The sequence below is a fragment of the Glandiceps talaboti genome, chromosome 15 (assembly GCF_964340395.1).
Source record: "Glandiceps talaboti chromosome 15, keGlaTala1.1, whole genome shotgun sequence".
Classification (NCBI taxonomy): Eukaryota; Metazoa; Hemichordata; class Enteropneusta; family Spengelidae; genus Glandiceps; species Glandiceps talaboti.
In genome coordinates this window covers 16,151,445-16,164,782 of record NC_135563.1, presented here as the reverse complement: position 1 = coordinate 16,164,782, position 13,338 = coordinate 16,151,445, and the positions used below count along the sequence as shown (strand labels likewise).

General features: G+C 34.8%; 1 protein-coding gene across 3 annotated transcripts in view; it reads left to right on the top strand.

Annotated features, from left to right (window-relative positions):
* Positions 1 to 1,584: 1,584 nt before the first annotated feature.
* The window catches only part of LOC144446137 (protein FAM193A-like), a 42,453-nt gene continuing 30,699 nt past the window's right edge, over positions 1,585 to 13,338 (top strand). For 2 of the 3 annotated variants that reach the window (XM_078135857.1, XM_078135856.1), the window contains exon 1: positions 1,585 to 1,832. In XM_078135857.1, the coding sequence (XP_077991983.1) occupies positions 1,725 to 1,832 (108 nt within the window). In that variant the 5' untranslated portion in view covers positions 1,585 to 1,724. Of the gene's footprint in view, positions 1,833 to 10,546; positions 10,584 to 13,338 lie in introns of those variants that run through there. The other variant, XM_078135858.1, reaches the window with a different exon arrangement.

Sequence of the window (13,338 nt, the reverse complement as noted above, 5' to 3'; positions counted from 1 at the left end):
CAGTGACAGAGGAGAAATTTGGCAAAATCAACATAGATTTCCATATATTGTACCATCATTTTGATTTGAGAATTCACTTAATCCTTTGACACTCTGCTGCCGCCACATACATTTTTATCAGCTAGACAACATTAGAAGTGAGATCCTTATCAAAGTTGACAAGAATATGTCTATACCAGACCAAGGCTTTTGCTCTCAGAGCACAGAAATTTGTTCAGACCTCTAATAGCTATAAATTACAAATATGGCTGCCATTTGGTCTAATTTTTATATTTCATAAAACAAAGTGATCTGCATACGTACCACATGTCTCACCTTTGTGCCATTTTTGAAAGAAATCAGATATTACATGTCTGAGAAATGATGTATTGCACAGTAAATATTTATCTTTCAATACAAATATGGCTGCCATTTGGTCAAATTTGCATATGTCATAAAACAAAGTATAAATGTGCATATGTCCCATATGATGTGTCCCCTTTGTGCCAGGTTTGAATGAAATTGGATAGTAAAGTATTGCAGGTGTACGTAGTCTGCAAGGTATGCCGTGACAGGGCGCCCTCATACATTGGTCAAACCAATTTCTTCACAAGGGCCAAAAAAGGCGAAATTGCGGCTGTTTACAGTGGCACAAGGTAACAGTATTGTGTAAGCGGTACCGTCTAAGTAAATACCCCTAATTTTAACAATTTGGGAAAACAGAAGAAGTTTGATATTTACCGCTGGTGGCGCTGTAGCACTGCACTCTGCACTTGTTTCTGTCATGAGAGGTACGTTTTCTTATCAGCTATCCTGTCTTTAGACATAATCAAATTTATATTTGAATTCAACGCTGGCCTTGCTGCTTGCCGTTGAGTTGGCTACCTTGGAATAAAATACTGCAGGCCCTAAATGATAAACTCTAGAGCATCTCGTTACTTTCAAATGAATAAAAGTTACTGTTCAACTTGGAAATGGTATTCTCACTGTCTCAAACTGTAGCCTCCGGTCACTGGTGGTCTGACATGTGTAGCCTAGCAAAGTGTTGAGAGGTTAAGAATTGGCTGATTTGTAAAAAGTGATATGTATTTGCGTGCATGCTCGCCTGAAAAAAACAAACACACGAAACAATGGAAAGACATCTTTCATTATCTTTTCCAGGACGATCTTGCCCACCAAACCCTTGCCATTCTATAGGTAGCATATGAGAAATTGATGCAAAAAACAAACAAATAGAGACAAACAAACACACAAAACCACATTCAAACTGAATTTAAACATAGTTCGTGAATAATGCATCGGCTGTTCAATCACAATGGGAAATTTTAGATGTAATATCCTTTCATTTTTAATTGCATTACTGATGAACTATATAATGTTTCTGTACATTCTTATTTCCCATTATGTATTATATTATACAGTCGATGACATTTGTTCGGTTATTATTTTTATTTTTTCAAACGCACAAATAAAAGACAGACGAATTTCATGTCGCATTCATCTCAGTCAGTACGCACAGTCCTTCAGGAAAGCACCAAGGTACAGCGCCCTCGGCAATGAATATGGGGCGGGAGCATTGTGGGAAAAGTATTTACCTACGCCATGTTGGATTTTGAAATATTTCGACATTGGTCAGTAATTTAACAAATTTAGGTCCCAAGGAGGATAATTCGAGCTTTTTGAGACCAACAGTGGGTAACTGAAAGATACCCCTTCTATTACCAAGCCAGTACAAAGCGATAGCAATGAGTTCAAACGACGGGAAACGGAGTAGAAGAAGGAAGAATAAGCGGGGTGGAGGCAGCAAAGGAAGTCGACAGCAACAAAAACAACAAGTTATTCATAATTTCGAGGTATGTTTAAGTGATTTTATTGGCTCTTTTTGTTAAAGGTTTGTGTTTTTGGTACATAGATATGCAACTAGCTAATCTGTACCCAGAACACAAGCGGGAGAGATCAGTTAAAAGGTCAGATAAGCAACATGGGCGGAAACTATTATGCATTGTACTGTTAAATGTGTCCCCAATCCAAGAACGATTTATCCCAGCAAAGTCCTTTGAAACTTTATACCATAATTATATGTCACAGCTTATTAACGTTACTGTACAAGTAATGACGACATGATTTATTTTGTAAAACTTAAGCCCAGGTGGGTTTGATACCATTTACGCAGCGCCATAAACTTGTTTACGTTCGATTGGATGTAAATGCATAATGGCTAAATAGATAAACCACACAAAAATATTCAAATGGGGCATGTGAAAATTTTACTAATATTTTGGCCTGTAGTAATTGTTTTCTAAAGTAAAGGTGCATATATATACACACAAAATAAGAATATTTATATTAATTTAAAGTTTATGGTCTAAAAATGTTAAATAATAAATTAAAATATTAATCATAGAATAATATTACTAATGTATACATTTGGAACCAGACCCCCCCCCCCCCCCCACCACCACCACCACCACCACCACCACACACACATTTGTCTTCTATAGTTTGCATTACCTACTTCAGGTATTTTTTATTTATATTCATTTATATCAAGCATATACATATTGAGATTAAAATGAATCATTTTGTATAAATTACAATAACTTTGCATTTGTACATACTTAAAATAAGGAAAAATTAAAACAACAAAACAGATTGAGGGTGAGATGAACTTTCACTCAGACCATACCTTGTAGATTTGTTAAAAATATAGATTTAGTTATTCCAATTTGGTGGATTCAAAGAAGAAAATACACATGTCTCTTGTCTACATGCACAAAAAAATGTACATGTATGTGAGGTCAACCACCAAGAAATCTAGCAGAGTTCCCTAGGCATTTTGAGGTTTACCATTACACTGTACCTTCTTCAATAACAAGCTCATCATTGGATGTAAAAAAATCTATGAACAACAGAACATGAATTGTTCACCACAATTTTGAACACTATTCAAGCAGTAAGGCTTTGGATTTGAATACATTCATTCAAATAGAACAGTCTTTTATGCTACAGGTTTAAACACTTGGAGTGATACCATGACATATGCACATTCTTATGCTGTGTATGAGAAACAGTAAATTTTTTGATTTATCATTTCTCAAGTACCTCATAAAATTCACTGTAATCCATGATTACCATAACAGTACATTGTTCATAAAATACTATTTACCTACAATATGCTTGTTGCTGTATTTGAACCAACAAATAGCCAAAGAATAAAAAAAATTGCACCCAAAGATTACAAATCAACCAGTATTCCAATACTGTCCTTAAATATAAATAATAATAATAATAATGTTGGTTTCTTATATAGCGCTTTCCCACTCCGTGCTCAAAGCGCTTTACAATTATTACCCCTGGCTCGGATCAGAACAGCACAACGGCCCTTTAGTCTTCCTCAACTCCCCGGGGAGCATACAATCCATTGCAGCCATTTAAGCGCATAGGATTAAAGCCTTCACATTGCAACCTACATCCTACCAGGTCCCCAGTTATACAGCTGGGTTGACTGAGGCACAGTCGTGGTTCAAATCTTGCCCAAGGACTTTAGCCACTCAGAAACAAACAGCAGGCAGCGACGGGGCTCGAACCTGCAACCTGTAGATTCCAAGCCGGTCACGCTAACCATTCACCCATCATGACTCCACATGACAGTAATCATAGAATAATATTACTAATTCAGACACTTTGTAATTTGTGCTTTAAATATTTCAGTTGTATGGAGATAACTTGCATATAAACGTTCATGAGTATAAGGTTTAGCCTGCCAAGGAATGCAATATTCTGCTCAGAAGAATGAAAATTATTTCAACTTCAACGTTGTGTAATTCAGACACTAACAAATACATGTATGGCTAACAATGCAACTACTTGACAGTTTAGTGTAGGACATATGCATTCCATGAAATCAAATTAATAGATTGTGTGACAATTTTAGCAGAGAATGTTAATCATTTATTAAGTGACGTCTCCTGTCTCAAATTATTTTAGAGGTATATCTTTATTGATATTACATAAAAAAAATATTGGCATGGTTTTGAAATGACAGACTTACTAGGAACCTGTGAAATGCTTTTGGAAATGAAAGACATGTCTGAATGGGAGACTTTATGTATCTGTCAGTGTTTGTCCTAATATATCATTATAAAGGAATGTATAATTATAGAGAGTGTCATGTGTATGATTTCATGTGGTTATTATATAGTATGGGTAGCACAGTTGCTAGCATTTTTCAGGGAATTTTGATGAAAATGCATAGCAAAACTCAGCTGTTGATTTTGCCGATCGCTCTATTGAAATTAAAGAAATCATTGAAAATAGGACATGAAAGAAAACTGAAAACACTAACGTACATTGATTAGGATTGAGTTCAGTTTGTTCCACAGGGTCATTTCAGCATGGCAACAATTCTGTACTTTTCCTGAAAACAATTGGAGCTCGTTTGCATAACAATGCAAATATGTTATTATGTAAATCAGCCACCATGTTGTGAGGAAATTCCAAGGGAAAATATAGAATTCATGTAATATTATTAAATTACATGTAGCTAGACAAACACTGTCAACCTTCAGGCTATATTCAACCAACACTACCAAATCATCCATATTTATCAATCCCCACACAACCACAATACATGTATACAAAGTAAGCAACTGGATTTAAACAGTGTTGTCAACAAAATGAATAACAAACAAAGTAGCATTGTTAATATGTTGTATAAAGTAAACAAAGGGTGATTATTCAGTGATTGTCTGTGCATGGTCTGGTCAAAACAATTGATATTGGATTTTAATGTTGTCTTCAGTGACTCAAATGAATTGTCAAATTTAATTTGTGATTGTAAACATTGAAATCTAAAGGTAAATAGAGTCACAATACCACATTGTATGTTTCATTATTTTTTACTTTCAATGCAATATTCAAAGTAAGATGAAATATTTGACCTTGTGGAGCATCATATTCATAATGGGTATGTGTATCCTGTCAGCTCATAGGCTTCATGCCTTACAGATAATCACTGCCAACAAAAATAAACTACTATCAATTTCTTCTTCATTATTCTTAACTTGAAAGAATTTGAAATTTCAATTTGTGAAGCCACAAACAGACAACCATAAATGTAAAATGCTGATTGCATACAGCAATAGTACTGCAAACTCCATGAAAACAAAATTGTTTTTTTTTTATGATCATCATTAATACAGAAAAATTTAGTTGGCTAAGAAAAGAGCTAAGGCTAGTATAGAGGAGTTTAGATGTAATGTAAAAAAATGTGTGGTGTATATATTTGTATGGTTATTCACTTCAAATACAATGTTTGACATATTAAAAATAAGAATTATGTGAGTAGATATACTAGAATAGGAGTATAGTAGTACATGCAGACAAGGTTTATTGGGTGATAGGTCAGTTCTATAGTGTATATTCAGTGTCAGACATCTATGATATGTACACATATATGTGTTAAATACCAGCTAAAAATTGTCTATGAATTTTAAGAATACGAAACATGGGTCATCGTTTTGATGTACATGTATGTTACATGTAATTGTAAAAAAGTCAACCAGCTGATGAATTAAATCTATCCTTGGAAATTATTTAAGAAGAGAGTTATTTAGTGAAGGCTTGAGCAGTGGTGTGTGTAATAATCAAGAATTTTTATAATGTCAAGTCATAGGTATGATTTAATTAATTTGAAGGTGCAGTGATCATTGATTGGAAGTTGGGTTCATAGTGTTGTGTGAAGTCATCGTCAGGGTACTGCAAAAAGATGACGATGTGACATGTATGCTTGTAGTGGTTTATTCATGACTGAAATTCATAGAAGAATCAACATAGCATAACCCTAAATTATGATAATAATGACAGTAGTAATTCAATTTCCTGAAAGAGACATTACACTGCATCCCAGTGCTCTTTATTACATGGACCATTTTTGCTAAAAATAAAGTTCAGTTTTGTTTTGTTAAATTACAAAATTTATATAGCTATAATACTACGGTATTACAAATCAAACCCCTTATCCTGCCACAGTCATACGTGTAACCCTTAAGTATTTGACCTGAAGAGTTTTAAGGTAAAGATGTACAAAAATATGTACCCTTAGTAGTACTGCCTAAGCCTTTAATTAAATTTAATTGATACTCTAAAACTTGAATGAGTACTTCATGAAAATCATACTTTTATCTGTTTAGGAATATGTCTACATCTACATGAACATACCATGGCATTTTGTGACTGATGTGATATTGAAATTATCCCTCTTTGTGTAGAAATTTGCTTTTGTTGTATTTGTGGGTCAAGATAAATGTAATATGTGTGTCAGCACTTATATTGAGACCACTTAAACAAATATTAGTAACAGTGGGTGTTTTAAATCTCACTATGAAAATAAAAGCTTTGTGTTTTTTCTTATAATAATGTGATATCCCATTCCTGATTCCAAACAGAATTATGGTTTCAGTTTACTCACCTTTGTACACTGATATAAATTCAGATGTAGTGTTTGAGTATATGATGGGAGTCTATGACGTATGTATGGGCAGTCCTTAAAAGCTGTGTCAAATCTTGGCAGGAGTTTTAACATTGATAAGTTTAGAATAGCAAAACCCAGGTACATTAGAATCAAACAAGCTCTTGTATATTAGAATGGCACAAACACTGGTACATTAGAATGGCATCAACTCAGGTACATTAGAATGGCAGAAGCTTACATACATTAGAATGGCATAACTCAAGTGCTTCAGAATGGCATAAGCTCAGGTACATTAGAATGGCATAAGCTCAGGTACATACATTAAGCTGTTGTACACTAGAATTGGCATGAGTTTCGGTACATACTTGTAGAGATGCCCTTGCTACACAATGTTCTCCAGTACTTTCCCTTAACATGACAATACTTTGTAAGAGTTACAAGTGTACCAAACCATCATGTAATACCTGAACAAAAATTGTATTTCCTTTACAAAGAGTTATATGTCAAAATTTGTATCAAAACAGTGACCATACTCTGAGGCCATCATGTCTATTTTCTCCTATCCAAATCTACCAATTTGGAGATGGGATTCACTGTCGACACACCAATCAGTTGGTAAATATGTCTTCAACCTTTGCTCCTGAAATTAGACATCTGGTCAATAAAAAGATTTGGGAGAATCACTCAGAATATTGTAAGTTTATGTAAAAAAAAGTACTACATTATTCATGAGAAAGTCTTGTACCTTATCTTTATTGTGATCACTATAAACAGTAACTGTAAATAATTCTATGATTGTGCTGTAAGTTGAATGAAAAGAAAGACACGTCTCATGGCATAGTTGACTTTCAATGTTATTCTTGAATACCACAATAAAACTTTGATGGTCAATCAACACATATGGGGTAACTTTACAATATAACAAAACATACAAAGAGAAAGACCTTTATTTGTAAAATGGTCTTTTGTTCAATTACCTGTCTCTCTCAAATCTAGACTAAGAGCTTCTGAATGAGTAGAATTACAGTAAGTACTTGTCGGAAGTACAATTTCAAAAGATGCATTTAAGTATTTGGTTAACTGTAATCTGTTTCAGTCTGTTTAGTTATTTCAAGGAGAAATGAAACAATAAATAAAATTTGATAATCTGCAAATGTGTCACAAATATTTATCAGAAACATTCCATCTATGCATTTTTGTGAAACACAAAAAGGTAATTGAAGTTTTTTCTTGTATGTGCACTGGAAAGTGACCGTCTATTCCTGATTTACGAATATCTACCAACTTTAGCATGGGAAAAAAATTCAGGAATGTTGTTGAAGTTTTAGACATCTTTTGTGTATCTGTATACCAGATACAAATCATAAATCTGAAAAAATAGTGATTTGCTGCAAGTGGACATGTTTTGAGTGTTACATACATGTACACCATCATGTAATCATCTAGGCCTTGTCAATATGCGTGTTTACATGTGTTTTCATGATACATGTTTATAAAATAGGACAACACTGTTGACAAACCCAGTGATTATGTGATTGGCTGTTGTAGAGTCCAATGGAAGACTACCGGCGTATGCACCCATCCCTAACTCATTTATCCAACTCAATCTTGTCATTTATCCCGTTTTGTCAAACACTGGAAAAGGGATGTGTTTTACCCCAAGAACATCAATTAAAATGTAAATGTTTATATTTGTAACACACCCCATCCATTTCCCACAGCAGGATTGGTCAATACAAGGTCACATGGTACTGACCATTTTTATGGTGTCACCAGTCAATAATTTTCATGAATATGCCTGTACTAGCATTGTGACAAAAAACTAATAATTGATGATGTAAAATGGAGCAAACTGAGCAAAGTTTTGTAAATTCATGAGTTGTTTCAAGTTTATTATCATTAAGTAGTTCTCCTAACAGAACTGTACACATTCCTACAAGTACACATTTCTGGCAAGTGGTACAGGAAATGGATGTGGTGTGATACAAAACACACGTTGACAGTTTCTCTTGGGCATGTAGCAGTAGGTACATGTACATGTATACACAGACTGTTTCCCATAGGGGCCACCCCAACACAGACTGTCTCCCTTGGGCTCTGCCCTCAGAGAAACAAACTGTGTTGGAGTGACCCACAGCCCCCTCAAGGACATGTCATGTTTGAATATTTCAATCCAAGTAGATGGTCAGCTTCAAGTTCAGTTGCTGTCTTTATATAAACCATAGTGCTGTGTCCTAAATAAACCTTGCATCTTCAGTATTGAAATTAGGCCAAAGTGCCCACACCCAAGCCGACGAGGCTGACAAGGAGGACACTGAGGAATTCAGAAGCAATAAAGACATCATTGAATGCTTAGAGCTCAAAGGGCTGTAATACTTACATCAAGAACAATGGTTTGAGTAAAACATTAAATCAAGTCACTTGTCATGTCGTTGCATTCTTACATGTTGATGAAACCAGTCCATTGTTCTCATAAGCTAAACACTTCCTAGTCCTCCTTCAATCACAAGCAGTATTGCAGGGGTAGTAGGTTATTTGCTGAGCTAGTATCAATTCTTGTAGGAATTCTGACTATTGTCTGCTCCCCTCATGCCTAGACACAGCAATGATTATGTTTCTGATGTGGTAATCATGTTTACATGCTACTGCAACAGTCTCCTGGTTGGTTCTAATCACATGATGATACTATAGGGAATTGCACCAGGCAAATTAAGAAACCCATAAGAACTTACACTGGTCTTCTGGCCAAAGCTCTATAAAAGTTTTTTTTTTTTTAAAGAGTAGGAAAATGCGAGGCATGAGGGGAAACATTACTCCCCACATGACTTGACTCCAGGCTAGTTCCTCGCTAGAATTTCACAACAGAATTGGTACAACATTGTCCTGCAGGGAATCTCAGTCTAAAGGGAATGCAATTAATAATTTTGGCCGTTTTTTTGGAATTTCATAGTTACATTTACAAGAAAATATATTCATTGTGATATTTGATTTCAAGATCAGGGCAACTGTGTCAGAAGTACATTGCACAGGATGAAACTGATACGCTGAGTAATCTACATTCCTTTGAACAAAAAAAAATAAACCTACCCACAAAATCTTTGCCTGTCATCATCAGTTGTTGAATGCCAGTTAGAGTTTGAACGGTGTTTTTGCAACAATTTAGGATCTCTGGTAGCAGAGAGATTAGGAATCTGCTAAATTTTGCACATAGTTACGTACAGTATCATGGTTTTAATAAATAAAAATGAGAATAAATTCCCTTATCAAAAGTACTGGTATGATCCACCCTGACCAAAACACTGATGATAACATACAGGTGACAATATACACCCATGATTACTCATCCCACACATTTGATTATTCAGAAAGATAACTAATATTAAAATCATGTGACCTTTATAATATTTCTTTCATTGCGCTAATGACACTATTGGAGTTACAAATAAGTACATGTACCCACCTGATAGGTCGAGGATTGAAAGATGTCGACCCCCCCCCCCCCCCATACTGCATTGTACATTGTATATGATGATCAAGTAGATTGAGATGACAGGTGGCTATGTCATGCATATCACTAAGTCTAAGATAACAGACTTTACAGTACACTGTTAAATGTCACTTACATATATAATATCTATCTACCAATATCCATCTATAATGTATGATATTTTTATCATTCAATACTGTAAATTTTTTGTGTAAAAAGGAGAGAGAAATATTCCGATGAAAAAAAGACAAAATTTGAGTAATGCTGACAAGGTGGTAAAATTTAATGAATAGGCCAATTTTCCATAATATAGTTTAGACTATTCTTGTCTGTTCTTTTTCATGTTTATGATATATTGCCCTGTCTGTGTAGACTAAATTGAGGCATACAAAGGTACAGTTCATTTAAATACCTAGTATTGTAAATAGTTGCAAACATCCGTTTTGTATATACAATCCTTATGTAGTATCATATTAGGAAGACCATGTGCTCCTGTCAGACATTGTCAGTTCAGAACCATGCCATCGGAAATCTCCTGTGATGACTCAAAAATAGTCCTATTGTTATGCAAATTATTTCATTACCCACCTTCCCTTCCCTTCTCATGGCTGTGAAATGACGTGTGATATTGCCAGCCGTTTTAGTGTAAGTGGATATACTTCTACATGTATGTTCTTGAAGTTACTATATGTATGTAAACATTTTTGTATTAGTTTAACCTAGATAAGTTACATTTTGTGTTTTATCTTATTCTATTATTTAAAAAAAAAAACCCACAGTTTTCAAAAGTATTTTCTTCAAGGGAAGGGCAGAGACTTGAGAAAGGTCATTTTGTGTCTGGTTCCACTAAACCAATAGATCTATAACATAACCAGTAGTGATCAATTTTGACAGTTTTTATCCATAAATTTATATATGCAAGTTTCTGTGTTTTGATAATCTAAGCAATATACTAAGACATGGCTTTCAAATGACAATGGAATGGATGACTGATGTTACATGCTTGCCTACATGTATGTACTCTTTTTATAGAGTGTATGTCAGTGTAGTCGTAATAGATAGCCAGATACAAGGCAAAGCCTATTCCAACTGTCTGACCTATAGGTGATCTGTCATTTACATCTAATCACTCATAAACTAGCCCACAAGTGAAAGCTAGGGTCACAGAGTAGGGTACCCTAGCAGAGGAACACATCAGCTGGAGAATTGTTCCCTTCTATTAATGGATAGCAGATGGTTGTCAAATATCTGGTACCTACAATTTTGAAAGCCTTGCATGTATGGCGTCAGTGGAGAAAATCTTTGAAATTTTGCCATCTTAGGTAACAAATGTAAGTACTTGTACACGGAAGAATGTTTCTTGTAACATTTATAAGTACATTTTGTAATACAAAACTTTGTCTGTTCTGAAGTATACAAAGTAATCTTGACTTATCACAGCCCAAGGTCACAACCTCAGTCAGGTCATGAACTACAGTGTATGATAACAGTAGCTCAAACATACCAAAGCTTCTACTACATGTCACATCCCTGGGACACTTGTCCATTCTCAGACACTTCTTGTCTTTCCATTTTAAAACAAGACAACATGGATTCCAGGCTAAATCCTATAGGCCATGCGCTTATAGGGTTTCAGGGCCTCCAAGTCTCTGTGTCACACTATACCACCACTGGCCTTTAGCTTTCAAAGTTTCAAGATCATTTCATTTATAGCCACACAACTGTTAAGTACTATCAACATTGTATGTTAAATTTCAATGCTCAATGACATGAATAAATGTACTCTTTGGAAATAAAATGTAACATGCAGTACAGCACAAGAGTTTAGATGCAACAGCATTAGGAGAAAGACCTACATTGTAAACTAAATAGAGCATTTGGAAATAGACATGATCCCATCTTGATAAAGTGTTGAGTCACTTTCATAATGTAGCTCACATGGTTTAGTATTCTATATTAGCTGATTTACAGTATAGTATCAGGGAAACAGATATGGTAAAATCAATACTGCCAGGCCAGTTAATTTGTTTTATGAGATTGACTTTTGCTGGAGTCATGGAATATCAAAGTAGAGCTTACATTACAAAAGTACTTTGTCTTTAGTATGCACATGAATTACACCAGTTTGTTAATGTCATTATACAAAAACTACATGTAGCTTATAACTGAATTTGGCTTCAGTATGCATAAGAATTGCACCAGTTTGCTAATGTGATTATAGCTTTGAACTGTACTTGTCTTTAAATTCAGTTCTAGCATGCATGTTGGTGTTTGAAAATCAAACCACTTGGTTATAGCAAAACTTGATATCAAAACACAACCAGACCAAAAAATTCCTCTTGCTAGTCTCTAACTAGCAAAAGTACATGTAGAAGGTGTTATCAATTCTTGAACCCTTCTGTGTAAAAATTGTAAGAACATTGATCTGGTAGCCTGTCTATTCACTGGAGCTGTGACTGCTACACTTGTTCTTAGTCACAAATCCAGAGTACATACATATACATGTAGACAGGCTTGGTTTCTCTATGTTGTCTATTTGTGAGTGCTATTTGAAAGTGGTGATGACTGATGCCTGGACATGATGACTATTGAATAGATAGATGACATTGAACAGATATAGCGATATTCTCTCTGTTCTTTGGAATGATTTAATCTATCTACACCAGTCTGATCCAAAGTAATGAAAAATGTATAGCCTTGATTGTCTGTCTGTCTGTCTGTCTGTCTGTCTGTCTGTCTGTCTGTCTGTCTGTCTGTCTGTCTGTCTGTCTGTGTCTATCTGTCTGTTTGTTTGTTTGTTTGTACCATAATCTATATTTACATCAGTCTGATCCAAATTGATGAAAAACATAGCCTTGATTGCATGCATGTATGTCATGTTAACCATGTTTTGACAAGTATACCATTGGGAGTCGGACATGATTCAACTTTGTAGTTATGAGGTCAAGTGGTTTACACTGATGTTGAAAACTTCAAAGTGGTTTCCTCACTGTTTATTTATTAAAAACCACCACAATTGTAATCCTATTAGAGTCTGATCATGGAGGAGACTCAGTTTGTATTTAACATATTTCATTCTAACTCTGCATTCTGTGTGTCATCTTTTATGTTACATTTACCTGCATGTATATCACGGTACTGGGGATTGGCTGGTCTACCCATAAGTCATGGAGTGGCTCCATACACCAGGAATTGGCCCTTTCCCTTGATCTGAATAATTGAACAACCAGCCATGTAAAGTCAATAAATGCATGGTACATAAATGTACAGTCTTGATTAGTCCATAAAATACATCTATTGGTTTTAAAATTAAACTTGTGGTGCAATAACAGTTTGAAAATTTTGAGTAGTATTTTAAACAATATTTACAAACTCATATTAAGTTGTAACTTGTTGCTTT